We start from the raw sequence: 25,010 nt of genomic DNA on the forward strand, positions 1-25,010 counted from the left end.
GTTAGAAAAATCTAGATAACAGTAGCGACCACTCATCAAAAGCAATAATATACCAGACATAAAGGGACTTTTTTTAATCCATGCAAAAAGAGACAGGTTGTTCAAATAGGAAATCATACTTACTAATAAAAATACTGAGTTACTGATTTTTGAAGGGTAAGCTTATATTAAACACCGAACACTGTCAGACAACTCCCTTTCCTGGCGCTGCGCACAAATAAGTTACAATGGCCGTGTGCGTACAAAAGGACTCCGTTGAGATAATGTCCCAGATCCAGGTGACATAAGTTCAGAAAAACACTTAAAGATCGAGCAGCAGTATCTGATGTATCACCGCGGCAGACTCTTTTCGCAGCCTTACGTGATGTGAACCGAGAAGCAGCTGTTCATTTACCAAGTTATTCTGCTAATCAACAAGCTGTAAATAGATTTCGACGCGAAGAAAGACCAAAGATGGCAGAGCCAACTTTGCTGACTGGCTTTGAACCACCACTAGCTCTACAGAAAACTCACGATATAGAGCAGTTCCTTCTTCGCGATTCTGATCCCTAAGATGAAAATAAGGTTATTGTGTTCGCCACGCTACCGGGGTTAAACCTACTAAGATTTCTCAGAGAATTGGTTCTGTGTTGGGTTATAATATTAAGTTATAATCAGAAGTTTCTTTTGTTTTCCATTTTCTCATTTATTCCAAGTTCTTATTCCAATAAATTGTTTCCAAGTTTCTTGATTTTTCAAAATTGAGCAAGTCGATTGGAAACCGGCAAACTAATGTCTACATACAAGTTGTTGATTTTTCTTTTCCCCGCCCAACCCTCTAAGGTTGAACCCTTGTCTGTACCCTAGATAAACCTGTTATCATATTTACCCGAGTTACAACTTTTTTTTCGGAAAATGGGAAAGATTTTTGTGCCGCCGGGGATTCGATGCTTTGATCTAACGCCTTAACCGCTATACCATGAGGCCTTTGATTTTGATCTGAATTATTGTTCGATTTTTGGCTCTTTGATCTTTAAACGCTCATGTTTGATTTTTCAAAGTGTAGATCAATTCTGTCGGCGGCAAAAGATCAAAGCCAAAAAATTCAAATGGTTTTGGATTTTTTTTTGTATGGGATTGTGTTTTAGAACCTTTTTTTTTGATGTTTCGGACTATTTTGTATGGGGCTTTTTGTATATCAGCTATATCAGCTAGATTCTTTGCTGCCTTCTGTTTTTTGTTTGCTTTCGAGATGCGCTAATAATAGATTAAGCGTTACTTCAAAACCGAAAGCCCAGCTTTGGTTTTTAATAGTGAAATATTTTTTCTCGGATTTATCAGTAGTTGTATCGAAGTTGCTTTGAGCGATTAGTTTTTTTTTGTATGCGAAAAGCAATATTGAGTTTTTTTTTCAGATTTGTTTTTGAGAATCATGGAGATAGATGGCAAAGAAAATCTCGTCAAAGGTGCTCAGGTTTCTAAATCACCAGGCAAACCAACCGGACAGTTCATAAAGTCTCCTGGACCCAAGGTAGCTAAACTTCTGGATATATTCGCCAGCGGAAGTCCTAGACCTCATGATTCGGATTCGGAACCAGAAAGTGCAGACAAGGAAGAGCTTAAGTATGATTTTGAAAAAGCGCAAGCTAAGCGTGTGAAGAAAATGCGAGCAGCCCAAGCAGCTAGACTGAATGAAAGCTACATGGAAGCAAGTATGGTTATAAGTAACCTTCTGAAATCAGAAGAGGGAGAAGACGACAGTTCAGATGTAGAATCAGCCAATGAGATCGAAGCTACATCAAGTTTGACGAATCAGGTTGAGACTCCAAAGAACCGAGCGCAAGATGTGAAGAAGTCCTTGTTTTCGTCCTCGGCTGAAGTAGAACATCCAGGGTTTGATGTGCAGAAATTTTTGAAAAACTTGAACAATAAAACCACGAATGAGGAATCTGCGGCGAATTCGGGAAGTAGTAGAACTGACGTTATACAAAGAGAAGCAGCAAGTGGGCAAAATGAGGAAAGTCCAAGACCAACAGCAGCTGTAAGTTTTGTTTTCAAAGGTTTCCGCGCAAAATCCGTAGCCTTTATCTTCAGATCATGTGTGAGCATCAATGAACGATGTGAAGATACCTGTTTAGGTCCCGAGTGTTTTTTCAGGAAAGTCTTCAGCATTCTTGTGCTCAAGTTTGTTTTGTTGTATCTTTTTGAGTTCTATTCAAATTCAGTCGCTTAAGGAAGGCTAATTACGACTTCTTAACAAAACAGCAAAATACGTGAATGGCTTTACGTTCAAAAATATTCTCAATGATTTTTAAATTCGAAAATGGATTTCTATGTTTAAGAGTAATGGACGTAGTGAAGTTTCTTATATAGGTCTTGCTAATTTTTTTGTTTTTTCAGCACTCTCCATATAGGAACGTGGAAATGGCGCGAAAAAAGCGTGATTTCTAGTTTCGAAAGTGGAATTTAATTTTTAGATTTCCAGCGGAATAAAAACTTCACCTGTTGATCCATTTTTCTCTAGTTGGGTTAATTTTATCAAAAAAAAGCGCCAAGCATAAAATGTTCTGAAAATTCAAAGAGCTTAAAGGTCATCCATTTGCTTCTTTGAAATTCAAAAATTGAGATTTTTTCAACAAAGTCAGTGAGTTTTTTATGTTTACTTGCGTTCACTACTCTTTTCCAATCTTCGATTGGCAATGTTTTGGCACATATTGATAATAATTTTGAATACAGTTTATGTATCGTTAGCAGAGGCAAGTAGTGTTATATTACGAAATGCTTTCTTCTGACACAACTGGCAAGTAAAATTTTTCATTTGGTGGCTTTACTGCTGCATAGAATTTGCGGTTAGATAGCATCTGCTTTTTTGGTGGCTAGTGTTTGACTAAGCAGCATTTTTAAGACTGATTTTAACTTTTTGTTTCCTTTTTTGCTTTCTTTTTTTTTACCTTTGCAGCTTTTTGCCGTTTTCTCGCTTTTGCTTGCAAAGTAAAGCTTCGCCTCTGTGTCACTATTCAAGCCAGTACTGAGACGATTTTGCTCTAAAATTATGTTAGGACAAATTCGCGCAAATGCATATGTAAATAAGGGTTTCAAGTTCAAATACTATGACTTAAGTGATTTTTAGTTTTTTCATTTTGAAAAAATCGTCTGGTTTTTTTTTTCAAAGTGGCCATGTTAACAAAAATGAGTAATTAATTTCAGATGCGAGAGCAAGTGTGCTTAACATCGGGATCTAGTTAATTTCCCATTAAACAACTTTTCTTCTAAATCTAAGAAATTCAGCTTGATTTATTATAAAACTTCAAGAACTTCCAGACTACTTGCCAGTTGGTTTGGTGGTAAAGCACTTGCCTTGGGAGCTTAAGATTCGGGGTTCAATGGTAGTTTTTTTTAATATGTTCAAAAATTGCAACTGTTTACTTGGAGAACGAATTATCGGACTATCGTTTGTCTGCTTATTTTTGTCAGCTTACTCTCCTTAGAATGGTCTTTTTTCCGGTTTAAACCAAATTTAATGTAATTAAAAGTCTGTTTATACTTGCGAGAGCAATTTTATTGTAAGCGGGAAATAAACTTCTCGTTCCCGTAAACAAATTTCTCTGAAAAATATCTGTAAAGAATATCCTGCTTGCTCTGCCCACTTGCTTTTTGTTACCCTTAACAGCTACTATGTTTGTTCCCACTTAGCTTAGAGGTAACGTGGCTGACTCTGCAACCTAAGGTCTGAGGTTCTAGTCCCGGCCGGAAATTGTTTTTTTTTTCAATATGTATCTAAATACCCGTGCGATAAGCAAGGGTAGTGCAACCGATTGCCTGACTTCTTTTCCCCTAAATAACTTTGTTTACAGAGTGATACATTTGAAAGCAAGTTCAAAATGGCAAGTTTGCGAATATACATCTTAAGTGTTTTGCCTATATAGGGCAAGAGTTTGCTTTTAGATGGTAGATGCAAGATTTGTCTGTATGATTTTCACCTTTATAGGTATCAAATTGAGTTTTGTCTAGCCAAATTTGTTAACCAAATTTTATTTAAAAAGTTTTTGAATCTTTTTCTGATTTTGACAAGGTATGCTAGAAATTTTATAGTCGCCTCTCCGACCTTGGGAATTTTTTTCTAGAATATTTTTGAACGTTTTGTCGATTTTGTTCTCTTTTCATTAATGCTTTGTTGAGATATTTTCCTTAATACTTCTAGAGCGGCCTGCTGTTCTTAATATGCTTTTTTTGGTGATGGTAATTGCAGACAAGAGTTTTTTTTGCAATTTTCTTGGTATGATTTTCACTACGTTTTTACGTCAATTGATTTTTTTGCTTCAAGTGATTTCTAGTCTTTGTATTTTGAAGAACGATAAGTTCTCTAAGCAAGAGACTAGGTGTTAGAAGTCTTTAAGTGATATCAGTTCAAAAACAACCTTGAAATTTTTTATGCTACAATTTTGCTCGTAGATTTTTTATTTTATAATAACAAATTTTGTTTATTTTCGCTATTTGTTTCTAGGTAACTTAATATTTTCATCTCGTTTTGTATAGTATTTTTTTCATTTGCAATTCAAGTGTAAGCAAATTAATGTAATTGAATTTTTTCAGTTTTATCCCTACCAAAACTTTCTGATGTCGAACAAAAAAATGAAATAGACGTCAGTTTTTATGCCAGCATTTTTGCTTTGGACAATTTTTTGTCTTAATTACTCGTTATGTCCGATATTTGTTGTTGCTAATCAGTTCAAATTACATTTTCTACTTGGTTTTCACGTTTGGATTTTTCCCGGTTTCGTCTGCATCATTTATCCCGGTTTTGTCCGCATACAAACTTGTTAAATGCAGGCTGTTGTGTTCCACCTCAGATTTTCATTAAAATAAGTTTGAATTTAAGACAAACATACGAAAGTTTTGCGTATAGTTTTTTATGTGGTATTGTTTGTCTGCTCAAGTTTTGTCGGCTTAGTTGCCCAATCACGGATTTTACTTGCGCTGTAAGCAGTTTTCATCATAGTTGCAAGTTTTATACCTTGTAGTTTCAGGGGGGACTCGGACTTTTTTTTTTACAAAATAGTAATTTTTTGGATCAACTGGTGTCTGTTCAAAAATTGTCGGCTTTATTTTCGCAGCTTTTTTATAGAAGGGAACAATAAATATTTTGTGTGTGAGGGTTGAAGCGTTTCAAAACAATTTTCTTTTCGACTGAATGCGCGTATTTTCCTCACCCAAGTATCATGGGCTTAATTTGGCGGCCGCTAAATTTTTCTGAAGTTTATTTGACATTCGTGATTACAATTCTTAATATTTTTTCCCGCAATTTGTGCTTCAATTTTTTTTCGACGTAATGATTTTATTAGCTAAGTTTTTTTTTTCATTTCGGTCTAAAAAACGTTCAAAAGCTTATTTTTCTTTTGTGCGATTCGATTCGCTAAGTGCGCAAACCAATTAACTGCCAAATCGTTGCAAGTTTTATTTCAGTTGATTTTTTTCTGAAAACCAATTCGATTAGTTTCCCATGAAAACAGAATGAATTGTTTCTGCGGTAGGCAAATCTTGGATGTTTGGTGAACATAGGTAAAGCAGGGACACCTTTGAAGGGCCGGGTTACATAGTGGGACATCCCCGAAAACTAACTAGTTCATCTGCAGCAGTTGCGTAATTATGCCTTTATTCGGTTCTTCTTTGTGAGCAAAACTGGTGTTCGTGCTCAAAGTTGTCTCATACACAAAATAAATGAAATTTATCTCTTATCTTTTTTCCTATCTTTATTATTTTGCCACTGTCAACCTGAGTGTTGCTTCAGTTTTCTGGAATTATTATCTCTGAAAACCAATGTTTATTTCTCGCATTGTTGCTATTAACCATTTTAAAACGCATTATTAAAATTCACTGGCGGCCGCATAACTTGTTGACCGCTAACAGGCTTTTGTCTTCTGACCCCTCGGTTGTTTAAATGATATACGCTAGTACAGAAATTTATTTAAACAGCCTGCTTTTTCAAAATGTTGTCTCTTGTTTTTTTTTCTGTCCAGATATAATTACCGGTCTTCTTGAGATAAACTGAACTTCCCTCTTCTGATCAGTCAATCCGGATTATCGATTTTAATATTGACAAATTTCTCTAATTAGTAATTGCAAGTTGAATGCAAATATAGGAGATCAAAATCTTATAATTTGAAGTTCTAGTATCATAAAACTACTTCACTTCCTTTGCTGTCCTGCAAAAAAGCTTCTTAGTTTTTCACGGCTAATTTTTCAAAAGATTAAAAAGTGATAATGTTAGATTCGAAAGGTCGACATTATTGCATTAGAAGCGAGCTATGTTAAGGTGCGATTATTCGTAGTTTTATTGAGTTTTATTTTTTTTCTAGCTTGCGTATTTCCACCTGGTGTCAGCGGGCGATCGGATTGAAACACCATCTAAGAGACCTAAACTAGGATCAAGTGCGCGGATGCAGAACCTTCTGTCCAGTTTCGAAAATGTGGACGACCCCATTAGGCCAAAGAGTTGCACTCTGCAGAGAAATAATGATAACGTCGCCACAGAGTCAAAAGACAGCCCAGCTAAACATTCTACAGAGAAACCGAATTTTCCCGAAGAAATTAAATTAGATATTCAAATGAAGACAGAAAACAAGCCACAAAAAAGCAGCCATAAAGCCACAACGCCGAAAAAGTAAGATGTTCTCTTTTTTGGTTTGGTTATTTATCATCGCATCGTGGTAAGTGTTCTAGGCTCTACGCGATAGAAAAGACCAAATTTTGAGCTGCTCTGTTTACTGCAAATCTGTTTACATTTTGGTCATTGTTTTTGGATTTGGGAAACGGCTCTACATTCACAAACATGATCATGTAAGCCATCGAATCAACTAAATCACGATTGAGATAGATAATCCAGTCATTTCAACGCCACTTCTTATGATTTTTTACTATATTGAAAATTATTGGAAATAGAGAATTTGTTGAAAGAGAAAGAGATAGTTTGATTCTTCATGATTCCGTAATTTTGGTTCATTTTGATTGTATTGTTTTATAACCATGATAATGGTAGGGGGTGGGATAGACGTCAGGCATATTTTAAGTCTAATGGAACTCCGCCCTATAGCAGATGAAGCGATAATAAAATGTAATTATAAAATGAGAAGGAACTGTCAAGATAGATTTGAAGTGATTATCTGGTCTCGTTACCTATCCTTCCTTTCAAATGGTTAATTAACTTACATGCCAATTCCATGACATTTGGTCAAAGTGAACAAAAGTTCCAAACAAAAAAATCGCAGGTGGGGTGAAACGGTATAATAGCCAGTTTTTGTAGTGATAATGTCTATGCTGTGTTGGTCATTTTCATAAATATTGTATGTCGTCAATTACTTACTAAAAAATAAAGCTGTCAGTCAGTGACTTGTGTTCACACTGGGCAAAATTAAGTGAGATTAGTGTCATAGTACGACTAATCTTTTTTTCGAACTTAAGTGGCACATATTGGTGACACTTTTGGTGGCAATTTAACGACTTTTTTTGATGGCATGTGCTTTGACATTCGATTAGTAATAAGTGAACACAGTTGATGCATTTTTATTTCATCAAATGAAGCTGCATTTCAGAAATTTCTAAGCGATCTATCTATTATGTAATTGGCGTTTCATGTGACACATGTTTAAGAAGTGTCTATGTTCACGTTCACATGTTTAAGAGAACTCTATGTTTGCATGTTTAAACTTTTCAACGAATTATTTTTTGCATGTTCAACGATAGTGTTTTTGCATGTTTGAGCTATATAGTATAGTAAAACGCTTAAAAAATTTCATTTGGCACATGTTTAAGAAATCCCGATGCTGGTCTGGTAAAAGGCCAAAACATTGCAAGGGTTAAAAAAGTTGCTCTAGTCAGCGTTTCAAAATGTGTTGTTGCTCCAATGCTTTAACACCTAAATTTTTTCCTTTATTCGCAACGTAAAACTATCAAAGTTTTTGTTTCACAATTTACTTAATTAATTTTGAGTTTCTCAACCCTATAGTGGGGTGCTATCAGGGTACACTCAAGGACTGCAAATCTAGCATCCAAGTTTGACTGCTCAAATCCTTATGGTTTTCGAGATACAGCGTTCTTTATGAATTTTTAGATAAACTTAGATAAAAAAAATTATTCGAGATTGAATTTTTCAATCCTGTAGTGGGGTGCTATCAGGGTCTTTTCAAGGGTTGCAAATCTAGCGTCCAAGGTTGACAGCTCAAATCGTTTTGCTTTTTGAGATATGGAGTTTTTATGATTTTTTCGTTTTTTTTCAAAAAACAGATATAAAAAAGCTAACCGAACTTGATTTTCTTAACCCTATAGTGGGGTGATATCAGGGTTCATTCAAGGGTTGCAACTATGGCGACCAAGTATGACGGCTCAAATTCTTGGTTTTCAAGATAAGGGGTTCTTTATGAATTTTTCATTCAAAAAACAGATATAAAAAAAACTAACCAAACTTGCACTTCTCAATCTTGTAGTGATGTATTGTCAAGGTAAAATCTGCGGTTAAAAATTTGGTGTCAGAGTATGACTGCTCAAATCTTTTCGATTTTCGAGATATGGCGTTTTTTATGATTTTTCAATTTTTTTAAAAACTTTTATAAAAAAATTAAAGTTATTAAAAAACTAACCGAACGTGAAGTTCTCAACCCTTTAGTGGGCAACTGTCAAGATTCACTCAGGGGTTGCAAATCTGGCGTCTAAATAAGACTGATCAAATTCTTATGGTTTTCGAGATATGGCGTTTTTTATGATATTTTCATTTTTTTTCTCAAAAAATTTAGACAAAAAAAACTAACTGAACCTGAATTTCTCAACCCTATAGTGTGGTCCTATCAGGCTTCGCTCAGGGTTTGCAAATCTAGCGTCCAAGTTTGGCAGCTCAAATTTTTTTGCTTTTCGAGATATAGAGTTTTCTATGATTTTTTCCTTTTTTTATTAATAATTTTTTTAAAGAACTTAATTATAAAAAATTAATCGAACTTGAATTTCTCAACCCTATAGTGGGGTGCTATCAGGGTATTTTCAAGTTTTGCAAATATGACGTTCAATCATGACGGCTCAAATCTTTTTGGTTTTCGATATATGGCGTTCTTTATGAATTTTTCTTTTTTTATCTAAAAACTTAAATATAAAAAAATTTGCAATTCTCAACCCTGCAGTGATGCAATGTCAAGGTGCATTCAGCAGTTAAATATCTGGTGTCCAAGTATGACTGCTCAAATCTTTTCCTTTTTCGAGATATGGCTTTTTTAATGATTTTTCAATTTTTTTTTTCAAAAAACTTAGATATTAAAAAAACCAACCGAACTTGAATTTCTCAAGCCTTTAGTGGGTGCTATCAGGGTACACTCAGGGGCTGCAAATCTGGCCTTGAAGTGTGACTGCTCAAATCGTTTTGGTTTTCGAGTATGGCGTTTTTTATGATTTTTTGAATTTATTGTTTTTCAAAAAGCTTAGAAATAAAAAAAAGTTAATGTAACTTGAAATTCTCAAGCCTATGGTGGGGTGCAGTCAGGGTACACTCAGGGTTTGAAGCTCTTCCCTCCAAATGTGACTGCTCAAATCCTTTTGGTCTCCGAGATGTGGCGTTCTCTAAATCTGCCCTCTAAATGTGACTGCTCAAATCCTTTTGGTCTCCGAGATGTGGCGTTCTCTAAATCTGCCCTCGTAATCTGCCCTCTAAATTTGAAGCGCCATGCGTGCGAGTCATGCGCTAGTTCAATATATCTGGAAATTTTTTGGAAATGCAGAATTTATACATATGGTGGCTTTATGCTTTCCAATTCTTTTCATGCAAAATTAGTATGGCTACCTTCATTATTACATGCAAAATCTTATCTTATATTTTAAATGAAAGTCTTAATGCGCTATGGACGCAACGTTTTATTTTTTTCTGTCTAGTCGAGCACAACGTTTAAGAAGGGTTAGATCAGAATGCATTCTGCTCAGAACGCATTTAGGAATCCTTCAGAGCAACCATCCAGCCCAATGTTTAAGAGACATTTAGTCAAGAGCTCTCTAGAATTTTAATCACTCTCAAATCTGGTCAATTCCATAAGTCTTTTCGGAAAAAGTCCGAAACTTTTTATGCCAGATGAACTCGATTCAACTTCAAGGCTAGACATCAGTTGCCCATTTTTTGTCCAATTTTCGCGATTACAGGTTCATTTCAGTCTGAAATGAATCGATTAAAAACAGCTACTTTCATGCTTAGAAAAAAAAACAATTTTTATCAAACTGATTCGAGCTATGAAATAACTTAACGTTCCTAAGTTTTTTTAAGCAATTTGAAAAACAGTTAACTGACTAGCTGAAAGAAGAGCTCCCTTTGCTCACAGAACTGTTTGTATTCAATTGTTTTTCGTTAGTTTCGCTTTCGTGTTAATTTTTGAATCTTGCCTCTCCACAATGCATATGTCATTTCTATAAAAAACAACGGCGGTAATTTTTTCTAGTTGTCTATTTGTGCCATTTTTGCATCGCATTAGCAGTTTATTAGCATATGTAGCATCTTCATAATACATCTTTTGCCCTGTTGGATAATTGGATAATGGAAATCATTTTCGCTCTTTGCCATTTGAGCTCCTCGTGTAACGTTTAACCTTAAAATGCATTCCCTTAAGTCATTTTTGTACTGTAATTTTTTGGGGTTCTGCAATATTTTGGAAAGGGTATAATGAGAAAGCGCCATTAATTTTTGCAGAGATTTATTTAATATATCTGGTTCTTTGTACTATTTTTTTTTCTAAAAAGAGTCTTTACGAGAGAAGCGAGAACCCTAAAAAACCTATCTTTTCCGTTATAAGTTTGCGATGCGTTGTTATAGGCCACAAGTGTCCAGTTATGTCTCAAGCATGATCACACAACTGCAGAATAGTCATGGCAAAAAGCGTACAGACTCGGATTCCGATCAAGATTTCGAATCTGCTGAAGAATGTTATCAAAGCGAAGAGAAGAGTAAAAAGGATACTCCTCAGGGACAAGTGTCTGACGAAGCTAAAGAAAATAAGGTTTCTAAACCTGATCTTAACTCTATAGAGTCAGTTACAACTGAATGTAAACAGAATTTGTTGAACAGTCATGCTGAAGATCGCGCAGAAAAGATAGTCAAGAAACCTGCAGATGCACGTGTTATAGTTGTGGTCAAGAATGAAGCTAAGAAAACAGCGATTACTGAGAATGAGAGTGAGTCGCGAGTTTTTTTGGCTAGAGAGCGAGATCTATGTATAGATCCAAGTATGAGCGAGTTACAGAAAATGCTTCTGCAGAAGTCGAGGGATCTGAAGCGACAGCCGGTTCCAAAAGAGCGAGCACCTGGACTAGAGTTGGGCAAAGTGGTCGGAGACTCTTCTACTGGTACAAATAGTAGGCAAACTGGTGAGTCGTCGTATGTTTTGCATTCATTCATTTTGCTGACTGTATTGTCAATCTGAATTTACAGTATTTAGTGAGAAAATTTAACGTATAAAGCATATAACACTCTAGGATCGCACACGAGCCCTGAGGTTCATCGAGGCGCGAACTTGGAAAACGAAAAACACGATGATCAAGGTACTAACATTTATTACACAAGCAAAGGTTGTGTTATACTTCGAATTTTCTTTTTTTTCAACCTAAGTCGCAAATATTGTTGCGATGCAAATATTGTTGCGACAAAAAGTGTTCATTTTGAAATTGTTCTTTTTATCGATAATTACCTATTAAGTAGAGCCAATGCCAACTATTATATTACAAATAGCACTTTAGTTTCACGGTATCAAAGATCTGTAGCGTAGAGGTAGGGAAGGAGAGCCGCAACAAAACAAGAGGGTTCGAACCTGGGGAGGGTCAGATGTTTTTAATGAATTCTTTCGTATACTAGTTAAAAGGCGTCGGCTCTATAAATTGAGGCATTTTAGACGGTAATTTTTTTGTTTTTTTTTTTCAAATTGACTGGTACTGCTAATGCGTCTTAATTTGCTTCCGTCACTTAGCATTTATGTAGACGTAGACCTATAATTGGCGTGCGTCATATAAGAAATTTTGTAGACACAAAGTTGCTCACTCAGTTTTTCCCAGTAGCGTTATTGGTCATATTTTTGCTTGTGCATGAGAAGTTCAACTTCGCCTCTGTGTGGAAAAATGATTCCATCTTAATCCGAATTATCTATAAGGTGCCAGTTCTTAGTTTGTATCTGTACTTATTAGTTTCGTTTATCTTCAATTGTTTCAAATTGTCTAGTAGAAGTTTGTTTGAGCATAAATTCTTGTAAAATTTTTTATCTTCTGGCTGATTGACCTGTGCAGCCGATTTGTTCTTACTAGTTGTAAATTATGAATTTTTGATTCACGAGACTTCGTGCATCTCCTTTGTTACAGAATTCATAGACAACTGATCAATAATTTTGACGCAATTGATCTCATAGTTTTTTTGAATTTTGAAATTATGGAAAGTTGGGATTCCGGTTTTTGAATGTAGTTTTTTTTCTGAATGTATAGAAAGTGTTTTATGTATTGTAGAATTAGGAGCGGTCCAAGTTTAGAGCCCTGTTGAACTTCGGATTTCATCTGTAGCATATTCGACTTTATTCATTTAAAGATACGTATTGAAAACGATTAGTTAAATATGATTGTTTTAGACTGTAGCATTGGCCACGAAAGCCATAGTATTCTAGCTTTTCATCAGAATTGTATGATCAATGATGTCAAATAATTTTTTAGGAAATCCATAAAACAAGTCATTTCTTTGTTTTTCGAGTGTTTGCATGATCGAATAATTTCTGTAATGATAGCGTGGTTATATAATTGATTTTTCCTGAATACAATTGGTTGTGCTGCATGTCTTAAGTTTATTAACAGATTTCAAAAAACAACTATTGAAAAGCATCTTTTCGATAGTTTTTGCTTTATGATGAAAGCAGTTTTATTGGTCTGAAGTTTTTTGGGTCCTCGTGAGAAAACCTGAAAAGGTAAAGCTTTGGATATTTTGCACACATCGGGAGTTTTTCCAGAGTCAAACATTTGATTAAACAAATCAGCTACTGGATTGTTTTTTTTTTAGCTCGGCACATAATTTATTCATCTTATTACTTATGCCATCATGGCCACTAGATGATTTGTGGTTAAGAAATTTAATATTTCTCAGTATTCGTTCATGATTCTTTAATTTCTATTGCAAAATTAGTGATGGCAAAATTCATTAAAAGCAGAGAAATGCAAATAGGCATGTGTTTTTGTCATTTTGCTCTGATAAATCGGACAATTTGGGCTCTTGAATTTTTATACTGCAATAAATTTTTTTGATGGTTTTAAATATATCTTTTACTAGTCTCTCGCGTTCGTTGCAAAGGCTTTTGTTACAATTCATCCATGACTTTCTTTTTTTGATGTTAATTTTTTCCATGTGGCTTTTTTTTTTATCAAAAACCTCGAGAATGGAGTTCATCATTGATTTAAAAGAGATTTTTTTTTGATTGGATAATGTACGATTTAATAGATATGAGAGCTTGCAATCAATGTTGTCGCATTTAAAACAATCAAAAACTTTCGTTTAGTAATGTTTTCAGTTTTTTTTCTTAAATGACTCAATATCAAAGTCTTTTTTCATTGCATAGTGAGCACGTGATTTAAACTGAACTGTTGCCACTATCTCAAAAAGTTTATGAAAATTGTGATCAACGCTTGATGAGGTAATACTTGCAGGTATGGTTAGGATTGAGTTTGGAACCGAGTCCAAAAGATGGCAAGATCTTTGAATAATCGATCGCTGATTTTGAATGCTGATCAGGAATATCAACCTTAATGTTCCCGCAGAAGAGGATGTTTTTTTCCTCGTTAGCAATAATCAATTAGAAGTGATGTAGGGCGGTACAAAATGCAGATTAAATGTTGATCTTTTTGTCGCTCAAATAAATAACCACGGTTGCAATATCACCTTCGATTGTGTGTCTATCTACGTGGCTGCCTTCAATCACAAATGACGCACTGAGCCCGCCTTGTTTTCCTCGCCTGTTACCTGTAAAGATTTTGTGGTATTCATCAGTAGGTTTTATAAATCTAAAGGGTCGTCTTCATGTAACCATGTTTCACAAAGACCCACTACTGTGGGGAACGAATCTAAGCGTTCTAATTCACGTTTTAGAAGTTAATGATGGCATCTTAAAGATGTGTGTATTAGCTTAATCCTCGCTTGGTTTTCCATAATGAACAAAAGTTTTAAAAGTAATTAGAGCTTGGTTATCATCTTATCCCGTTGAACCCTGCTCTGAGCTAGCCCTCAGTACAACAGAAAGTGATATATAGCCTCGTAGTTGATTGTTTAATGCAAAACTGTTTATCACAAAGAACAGTCTTAAGAAATTGAGTGATATCTTATCAAATCTTTTTCAGTTTCTTTTTTTTGGGCAAAGAGTTATGATCCTCGGAAAAGTTAAGTTTTTGATTGTTTCTTCAAATTCCGTCTTTTTTCAACAAAAGCTACCCTCTCAAATCTGAGGTTTTGTATTCAATAGAGAGTATGCGTCGTGAAAAGGTCCGCTGCATCAGCGGCTACATGCCAATTTTTTCAACGAAAAGTTATGGTTATGGCCTTCGACTTTATCGTTTTTTTTAAAAAAACTTTTCGACTTCTCGAATACAATTTTCCAACCACGGGTTTTTTGGGTTCAATCTAAACTTATTTTAGTAGAGAAACAATTAGGGTTTTGGGCAAAGTTCAAATTTTGAAATTATCCATTTCATCGCGCATCAGTAAAACAAATTCAAAAATTATCCAACCAGTACCGCCAGCTTTAGATGGGCCCATAGTGTGCTTTTATCGAGAAATCCGAAAATGTTGGTTCACCTAGTTTTTTCTCAACATTTTTCATTTTTTTCGATTTATTTTTTAAAATTTTATCCTAAGTGGTTTGAAGTTCCGCTTCGCCTTGTGAGAAATTGATATATGAAACACCTTGAAAGACATATGAAAAGACTTGAAAAACAAATTAGTGTTCACTGATCCTCAAGCTTTGTAAGACAATTGAAATAGTGTTCATTGATCCAACTGTTTTTGGTCTATGATTACCGTTTGCAATACCTTCTAAGATGATTGCTCGCCTCTCAGGAATGTCGACCACGGTTATTGAAACAACTATCTTCAGTTAAGGTTCAATTATTTTTTTGTTGAACAATACTAAAAAGTATAAATAAAAGGCAGACATGTTTAGATTTAACAAATAAGAATTTTCTCAAAAAGGGAGTCTTTAAGGGATACTCTTTTTGTATTAACGGTCTGTTTTTTTCTTTCAATTAAAGGTTAATTTTTTGTGTAATTTTGTTTTGATTCTTTTGCTGAACGAGTAGTTGTTTCATAGCCCAGCAGATTATATAGGAGGGCTTAAGGGGCTGTAGAAAAAAATATACTTATTTTCCTGTTTTGTTGCCAGCTTTTTTTATAAAAATACTGAAAATCTTAATTGGTGGCGGTTTTTACAATGGTAAATTAAATGATTTGTAATATAAACAAAAAGAAGAATTGTCTGTTTCAGGGATTATTTTATAATGAAAAGAGAAAAGAAAAAATTATCTCCAATGTGTATATTGCTTGAAATGCTTAAGGGAATTGTAAAAAATCTATACAAGGTAAACTTATCAAAATCCACGGTCGAAGGTAATCATAAGAAAACTGGATTGCAAATTTGTAATATATTGGAGCATAAGGCACTAAGAGAAGTGAAGATCGCCTGGTCGTCTAAAAAACAGTCAAGGTTCAAGTTTGGTAAAAAATGGGGAGGGTGGGTTGTGGTGGATGGGTAGACGCATTGTTATCCTAAATTCCATTTATCAAGTAACATTTGTCGAAGGTAAAAAGATAAGGTTTGAATTTCCTGCTACACAGAAGCTTAGATAATACACGACTGAATAAAATTAACCGGACAAAAGAATGAAACTTGAAATTTCAAACGCGTTTTGATCAAAATGTGCGCAAAACGGCTAATAAAATTTTAAAATAAAAGATTGGTGTTTTGTATAATATCTTTTGGCTATTTTGGATTGGAATAATTTTGGATTGTTTTGGCGTAATTTTGGATTGACTAAAAAAATCAAAACTGATCCGTTTTGGGTAACATTTTAACCCCCGAATTTCCCAAAACTGCCTCATACTAGTTCTGCTAAAAGTCTGAGTAGGTTTTTTCTTCGTCATTTTTGTCTAATGTCAGCCAATTTGATTAAAAAAAGCGTCTTAAATTTCAAGTTTTATCGTTTTGTCCAGATAATTTACTAATTATTTTAATGATATGTTACTAATGTAATTTAATGCGACTAAACATAAAGGCCTCATGAGAAATAGAAGAAACGTTTTTTTTGTAATTGTTTCTTATTCGAATCATTTGTTTGGTAATTATTTTTATTCTGGTTTAATGAATAAGTTCGTTCTTCAATCGCATAGTGGACAGGGAGGAAAAATTGCTGTCAAGTTCAGCTTCAAAAACCTCTTTCATTTTTTACATTCACTTCACCGGTCTAAAATGGGCTGTTTAACCAAAGAGTCATCAGTAACTTGTTTTGTAAAAAGTACATGAAGTGTCAGTTTTCAGTTTCCTTGAATTTATTGGACCTTGTATTATTATTTCCTTAACTGTGTTCCTCAATGGGCAGAAGAGTCTGAGTTGAGAAAATTTGACAAAGTGCACAATTTAGATATGAAGTATGAGCTGCAATTATGGTTAGACTGGTCAATAAAAGAGTCACCCTGATAGTTGTTACCGTAAATCGCATTGAGTGCATCGTCCACCCTTTCAAATTTTTCTACGACAAGGTCGATGCAGTTTTCCAATAGCCGTAATTGGACGAAATTTGGTCATGTTTACATATATCTGTTCAAGTATAAAATCGGGGCATTAACATAGAGTTTTTCTTTGGCCAAATCTGCTATTGATATTTGGTTAAACAAAGTTTATCTGTCACAAAAGTAAAGCCATATCTGTCCTGAAAACATTGTCTGCTTGTAAATTGGGTTTTTGTTGTCGTTCAAGTACACAAAAAATTGTAAACGTCCAACTAGCATCTTGCTGCACTAGTAATAAAAAATTTTAAATAGCAGAAAAGGGCATCTATTTTTTTTTCTTTGAATTTCGAAAGTTGAGATTTTTTCAAGAAAATCAGTGTTTTTACAAACGTTTACTTGCGTTCATTACTCTTTTCCAATCTTCGATCGGCTATGTTTTACCCTTGTGATAAGCAAGGGTAATGCAATCGGTTACTAGACGTTTTCCTCATAAATAACTTTGTCAATTTTGTAGGGATGGTCAATTTCAAGACATGCACAATTTCTGAAAATTTAAATTAATTTTATCTAGGTTATAAATAGTTGAGTAAATTTCGATCATTCACTTTTCAATCAATTCAATACCTTGAAATTATGCTTTTTCCAACGAAAAATATCTTGAAAAAAGTGTTTTTTTTTTTCGGGATCGTGATTTTCGGCCCTGTTTCTGTCGTTTCATTTTCCGTTTTTAGAAATGGCATTGATATTATCGGGTATTTTATTTTATCTTCCTACTTTGTAAAGCATGGATTTGGTTTTGGTCTTAAATATATTTTCTCTAGTATAATTGAAAAATCTTAAATTTGTCTTTTTACCAAGTCTGATTTTGATTTTTTTTAAAGATTGTTTTGATTACACGGTTTCGGCTGATTTTTTATCGGCTTGCTTAGCCCATTTTTGTTAGTTTAAAAGGCCCACATTTTTTTGTTCGGCAAAATCAGATATAATGAAAATGTGTGGGTTTGGGATTTTTAATTTTTTTTGAGACGCTTTCGAAATGTTTTTTTTTTGCAAAAGTTTAAGTTCGTTAGATACTCGTTTTAAAAAAAATTGTATCTATGGGAAGACCGCTTACTCCTTTCCGTGCCTGCATACTATTGAAGTCTGGTTTTACTTTAACCCTCTGTCTACAGCTTTCGAAATTTCTAACGGGGGATTATTGACTCATGTTTTTTGTTATTCGTTTTTATCAAAAACTACTCTTTCAAATTTAAAATTTGGAGTCAATGAGTTGAATGGTTTGCATGAAGCATATCTGCATAAGTTGCTGCGCTCAAATTTTTTCTCAGAAAGCTCTGCCAATCGTGATTGTCAGATAATTGACCATGTGACTTTTTTTTTATTCTTCTTGACTTTTCTCAAAAATTACTCTCCCAAATCTTGAATTCTTGCGTTCAATCGAAATTAAAGGTTGAATTTTCTTTTCTTTTGCATAAGCTGCTACAACAAAATTTTTCTACGCTGAAGGTATGCTTCGCGGAAAAGTCAAATTTAGGTTTATTGACCGTTTTGGAAGCTTTTTGACTTTTCGAAAACTACCCTGCCATTTTTATGTTAAGTTTTTGGGTTCAATGGAAGAACCTGGTTTTGAGAAACTTCTCTGCGTAATTGGTTTTGACCTTTTTGCAGAAAAATGTGTTTTTGCGGAAAGTCAAATTTTCGAATTTTTGACCGTTTTTTAGAAACTTTTTGACTTTTCGTAGAAACTACTCTATCAAATTTGAGATGACAGGTTCAATCGAAAGAACCGATTGCGAATTATCGTTGCTACAGAAGCAGCTACTCCTTAATTTTTGTCAGAAAATTGTTATGTCTTTGGGAAGATTCCAATTTCTCAAAAATTTTCAGTCAACTTAAGTTTTGGGCAAAGTCCAATTTTTAGTTTCCCATTTCATACCGCATCAGTATATCAAATTTCAAAAATATCAAACAGATAGCTTCAGCTTTGACTGGGCCACTAATAATTTCGAGTCATACGAATATTTTGGTTCATCGAGTTTTTTTTCATCCAGTTTAAAAATCCTATTTGGCCTGTTTTAATCAACCAGGAAACATTCTTTTTTCAAACATTCTTACCAAACAGTAATTACTGTGCATTCAAAAAAATGTCGTTTCTTGTTTGTCGGCTTTTTTGCCGCATCTCGGATTCGCATCGTGCTGTAGCAGTGTTCTATATAATTGAAACATTGAAAGTGTTTTTGTTATGTGTTAGTAACTTGTAAAGTTATTTTTTTTTGTTATTTGCTGTTTTGTTATGTTTTTTTTCGCTAAAACTTTATTTGGCCTCAAATGATTCGGCTAATGGTTAATTGGCTTTGTGACCTCATTTTGCGCCATGAAGGTAAAAGTAGATTGTTATCCTTCTGTGTGTTCCAGATGGGGAGTGTAAAAGTGTACTTTTTCAGGATATTCAAAAATTTTATTGACAACAGTTTTGGTTTCGGCTGGAGTTTATCCAAATTGTTTCGGCCTAGTTGCCTCTCGATATTTTTTGAATATTTCGTTCAGATCAGTGAGTGTATTGTTGGACGTGTTTTTCTCAAGTTGGACTTAATTCGAGGCAAATTTTTAAATTTTAATAGTTGTGGTTTTTCGACTTAATTGATTTTCTTTCAATTTTTTGGCTACTAGCTAGCAATGCTATTTGTGCTGTATCGCAAGTGGTACGAAGCTTTCTTCATCTCTTTGTAAGAGTATTCGAATTTTTCATTATCATAATTGATTTGCATTCTAAAATACATTATAATTCAATTTTTTCTACAGCATGAGTTTTTGTTTTTTTTTTCGTCTCAACCAGTGTCCACCCCAATTTTGTCGGCTATGTTACCGCTTTGTAAACTTTTCTACGCTACTTTTACGCTGGAATTTGTCTTTCTCGACATTTTTGTTCCTCAAAATTGATTTCATCCGAGCCAAATTGAGATATGAAATTTTTGAGAGCGATAATTTTTTATCGGTTTCTTCCATTTTTTTTCAAACTTTGAGGCTTTCGGCGTTTTGTCAACAATGTTTTTTGCGATTTTCGCAAGTGGCGCAAAATCGCTTTTCGCCTTTGTGTGAAAATGTGTATCCAAAGTTCCAATGTGTGGTAGGAATAACAAATGCTCGTCACGGAACGTTCAAAAATGAAGAATTTAAAGGTCGCTTCTTCAATATGACTATATATTTTCTTTTCCACTAAAAAGTACCCTTTGTAGAGGGAAATTGCATGTAAAACAAAAAACGATCTCGCTGAATTACTTTTTTCATATAGGAGATCAAATTGTTTAGTAGGTACCATTATGGGAATGTGGTTTTTTCGTAGATTTATTTTTCTAACCTTTCAAAAACCACTTGCCTAGATTCAGCATTAACTACTGCAAGTGGACATCTGTCGGTGAAGTCGTCAGTTTTGGAGGATGAAGGTGATGAGCTAATGGGAGGAGGCAGACGAGTGGAGTTCAATTCTGAACTGGACATCAAAAGTGCGACCTCAGACTCATTTTCTAACTACAGCTGCTCAGCATCTGCCATGAAGGATCAAGTGTTCCCTTCACACTTCGCTTATACCTCCAACTCGAAGCTAGAGGTGATTTCCATTATGAAATATATTCAGTTGCTGTGCAAGTACCACAGAATATAATATTTTCAACTGTTTTCTTGGGTCTTGGGAGGGTTGAACAATTCAGCTTGTGAAATTAATTGATAATGGCTGAGCGAATGTCAAAAAATTATACAATCAGATTGGGGTGATCAGTGTAGATTAGCAGAAAAAAAACATACTATATTAACCTAAAGAGCTGAGAAGTCCAGACCAGTGACTTTCTCTCTGTAGAGAGACCTTTTTCGAAATTCGAACCGCGGCTGAAAGTGCTGCAATATAAAAACACACTTAACCCCTACAAATGTTATTTTCAAATACCTCTACTTGCGCGAAAGGATTTGGACATCGGTAATTGACACCGCTTAGTCACTAGTCGTTATTACGAAAAATCGTTTGAATTCATCATTTTCGCCATTTTTTTTCAAGATAACGGAAATGGCGCAAAAAAGCGAGAACGGCTTCAAGATTAGAACGTGGATTTTAGCTTTTAGATTTCCTAGTGGGAAAAATTAGTTATTAAAATTCAAAGAGCTTAAAGCCATTTATATTCTGGTGAAGTTTTTTTTAAAGTTTATTTGCGTTCATTGATACTTTCGCAACTATCTGTTGTCTATGTTTTTAGCTTGGGCTTGTGAGTTTTTCGGCTTGTTCATAATAATCCCCATCTTAAAATTACGTGAGCGATTGCGTGGGGGGATATTCTCATGATAGAGCGACCGAATGATGGAAAACTTTCAACCAATCAGAATCAGTAAGTTCTTATTCGCTGAATAGTTTTTGCTGTGAACTGTGGTGAAAATTAGCAGAAAAAAATATAAAGCAGTCGGTAAAAATAAACCAAATTTAAATTTATCAATTTTTCTTAAATTTTATCTGGTAAAATTAGTTTTTTTTAAAAAAAATTATTCTTTAATCTGGCAATGTTTGAAAATCATTTATTTGCGATCTGCTAGTTTTGTAATTCTGTTTGGGTAGCAGTTCAGATTTTGCAAATTAAAGAAAGTTTACAAAACCGCTATTTTAGACGAACTAATCGAGTAGAAAACGCATCTACCCAGCAGGCAGAAATAAACTTGACCTTCAAAACTTTGATAGTCACCGGGAAAATGACTTCAAAAACTCAAACTCATCTTATAGCGGGTGGGGAAGTTTTTTGAAATTATATTTTTCCCCAAAGTGGACATCAGAATATTAAAGGACTACTGGATTTTTTGGGCGCCCCTGCAAAGGACTGCTGGAATTGGAATTGAAAACTGATAAACAAAAAACCGGTTTTTAGCGCTTATTAAATTTCCAAAGTTGGCAATATTGAAACTCCCATTACTTAGCGAAAATTGAGATAAAGTTTATTCATAAACTGTTTTATTTTAAATTTGGATATTAAAAATTCTCTATCTTTCAGATTGAATTGACAAAATCCGTCAAAAGTTGCAAGTCGCAATTTGTTGGAAAAATTTCCAAAAAAATTTGTTGTATGTTCTGTCTGTTTTTTGAACCAAAGAGCAGCAAGCAAAGTTTAAGATTAATAAACTAAACATCGCTGAAAAATACAACCGCAGCCGAAAGATTTCCGGACGGGTGTAATGGATGCTCTGTCACCTGCCGTCGTGAATTTCCCTGTTTTGAAATGTTTTTGAGAGAAAAATCCAAAAATTTGTGTTGATTGTTCCGACTCTCGGAGAAAGTGAAAGACTATTTGTGCTCGGGATGATTCTTTTCTCCAAACAATTTTAGGCTTTTTAACGAGCCACTTCTGGCAGATTTTTTAGATATTATCGGAAAGGTATTGTTGTCTTGAGCTCAAATTTTAAAAGATATTTCACCTGTGATCATTTTTGAAAAAAAATGTCAAAAACTGTCAATTTGGATAATTTGCGAGCGATATATTTTGTGCTATTAAGGCGTAAGCGGAGATTTTATCCGTCTTAGAAATTGTTCCAGATTGAATTGAGGCATGATATTTGGTCCATGCAATTCTTTGCTCTACAAACAAGACTGCTCGTCTCAGGGTAAAGCCCTGATTGTTCCGACTGCCCTTTATATGGTCTCCAATAATTTTTACTAAAAGAGATATCGACAAAAGTATGAATTTTAGGCTGATACTATCAAGTTTTAAGCGTTAAAATTTGATTCGTGTATGAAATTAATAAGACCAATTAGATGCCTCAATCTTGATCACTAAAACCCTTAAAGGAAAACGTTTTTTGTCTTCCTTTTTGCATAAAAAGTCTTATTGGAACTGACATCATCAAAAAAGATTGTACTAGAATAGAATTAACAGATTTTCTAGTGCTAAAGCTTTTTTGATTTTTGTAAATGCTATTGTCGAAAGATAATAGTCTCAGTAGATGACGTGGGCAGAGGAAGCTGAAGTATTCATATTCCATTTAGAATGCTATTTGGTAGATTACATTGAGAACTCAATAGCGGAAATTTTGAGGTCATTTTGAATTACTTTTGGAATGGGACTTCCGATTGACGCAATATCATAAATTTAACACATTAATAAAAAGACATTTTACATTAGAAAAGAGCATTTTATATTTTTTACTGATTTTTAACCTTAAAAAGCCACTTGATGAATATGTGCGGGTGGGTGGCAAAATGCAAAAAGTGTCACTGGATTTTACGGGCGACTGAAAAATTATAATGCAAAAGTTAATCTCAAGCAATAAGTCTTAAGCAATGACTCTTATGTATGCATATCTTATATGCTAGATTGTCTCGCACTTTTATGCAAGATTAGTTTTGTTGAGAGTTGTTCGAATTTTAAATGGCGCGTTTGCAGCGGTGCCCTGACATTTCAGCCAATTGTCTTGGTCTGAACTGTCTGAACACGGTTTGCAGTTTAACGAATTCGAACTGTATTTATTTGATCGGTCTGCCCTGAACACGACTTGAGTTTAAAATAAATCAAAAGCCCAGCCATAATATTCAGTACAAGTGTGAAGTAGGGGAATCCAAGAACCTGCAAGTCCTAGTTTAAATTATTTTTGTGCCTCAACCTTCATTCAGTTCATTATCTTGATGACACTTGAAACAAAAATAAATCACGCGTATGCTTTTTGTTAATTAAGTTCGACAAGGTCTTGAAAATAGCCGAGCAGTTCTTGTTTATTTAATATATTGCTATTAGCTTAAAAGTAGTCTAATTTTGGGCCCCTCTCCCACAAATGGGTTTTGCTGGGACACTTCAATTGGGTTTTGTAGGGACACTTTGCAGGGATACGTCTATTGTAGCGAAGATGCGATGTAGATTTTGTCTGTTTTAGGAAACGAATGATAGTATCTACAGCAAACTTAACTTCTCAAGGAGATCGGAGATGGACTCGACGTCATCCGAGACTACAGAAGCGACAGTTAATGACTGGGTGTCCCGACCATACATTGGGGCACAGTCAAGGCTGGGAAATAAAAGCTACGAAGACGAATCCGAGTATGCATCTACATCAAGTGAGGTAAGAGGTCGGATAGAATTATGATTTTGAAAACTGTCTTCCATAGCGATGGGAGCTCTTGCGCCAATAAGTGCCAGGCGATCTGGGGAGGATAGGGGTTACTGGCAAGCAAACATCGGTGGGATTGCATTATCTTTTTGGTACTCAGCTAATTGCCCTGGATCAGTATAAATTCTTTGTTATTTTTGCGACTTCTATGAGGTTTTGAATGCTCAATTGCAATTGGCAGCCCCTTCTGGCATGAGGAATACTACCTCCCATGTTAATATGAAAGTATCCCTTTATAAGTTTCCTCACATTATATGAAATGCAGTTTTGTTTGCTCAACAGATTATTAAGCCGAATTACGATACCAACCACCTCTTTCAATGTCCCCTAAACCCAACTACACTCACTAGTCTTTCACTCTGGTCCAATCCTGTCGAGGCTTCGGCCTTCCTCAGATTGGTTCTGCCTCCAAGCACATCAGTCGAGCTCGCTCCCGATGACTGAATACTGGCTCATAGCTTCGGCTAGGAAACCAAAACCGTTCCTCTGTCTGGTGTTCCGCACATATCCTTTCCCCGTTCGCCATCCTTTCCCCGTTTGAGGGCTTGGTGATTCACCGAAACAGGCGTCGGAACCAGAATCACTTGACGTCTGAATTATTGGAATCGAGTCCCCTTCTACCCAGAGGCACACCTACGGGTGCTGCAGTGTGGGACTTGGACGACACGACGCAAATAACAAATTTTCACTGGAAGTGCTGAAAACTAACCCAAACTGAAAACTCAACCTTGTCTGAAGAAATACTGAACTAACGCGCAACCCAATCTAAAAGAAAATGAAGACCATTTCTAACGAAATCTGACCAAAATGACGAAACTTTATGCGCTGCCCCTCGACGAGGCAACTACAACAACAAGAACAAATTTATTCTGTTCGAAATAGTTTGTTCGCTCATCGTGCAGTTTTCTTTTCATAAAGACAATGCTTTTTTTAGCCTTCCAAAACTGAAATTCGAACGTGGTGGGTATGGAAAAGATCCTCAAGTTATAAGTGGAGAGCGCGCGCCAAAAAATTACTTCTATAAAATTTCTTCAAACGTCATTTTTGGCTCGTTCTTTTTTCTCTAAAGTTTGCCTGCGTCGCAGAAACTTTTGTCAAATCTCTTAATAATATTGAAAGTTTGGAAAATTTTCGAGATGGCAGTAATGGA

At 34.9% G+C, this 25,010-nt stretch overlaps 1 protein-coding gene across 2 annotated transcripts in view; it reads left to right on the top strand.

The window, feature by feature from the left end:
- The first annotated feature begins 1,398 nt into the window (after window positions 1-1,398).
- Window positions 1,399-25,010, top strand: part of LOC134839383 (anillin-like) — an 87,315-nt gene continuing 63,703 nt past the window's right edge. Inside the window, exons 1-5 of one of the 2 annotated variants that reach the window (XM_063854913.1) lie at window positions 1,399-2,020; window positions 6,336-6,640; window positions 10,811-11,361; window positions 20,113-20,339; window positions 23,627-23,812. In XM_063854913.1, the coding sequence (XP_063710983.1) occupies window positions 1,412-2,020; window positions 6,336-6,640; window positions 10,811-11,361; window positions 20,113-20,339; window positions 23,627-23,812 (1,878 nt within the window). In that variant the 5' untranslated portion in view covers window positions 1,399-1,411. The remainder of the gene's footprint in view (window positions 2,021-6,335; window positions 6,641-10,810; window positions 11,362-20,112; window positions 20,340-23,626; window positions 23,813-25,010) is intronic. The other variant, XM_063854914.1, reaches the window with a different exon arrangement.

The sequence above is a fragment of the Symsagittifera roscoffensis genome, chromosome 2 (assembly GCF_963678635.1).
Source record: "Symsagittifera roscoffensis chromosome 2, txSymRosc1.1, whole genome shotgun sequence".
NCBI lineage: Eukaryota > Metazoa > Xenacoelomorpha > Acoela > Convolutidae > Symsagittifera > Symsagittifera roscoffensis.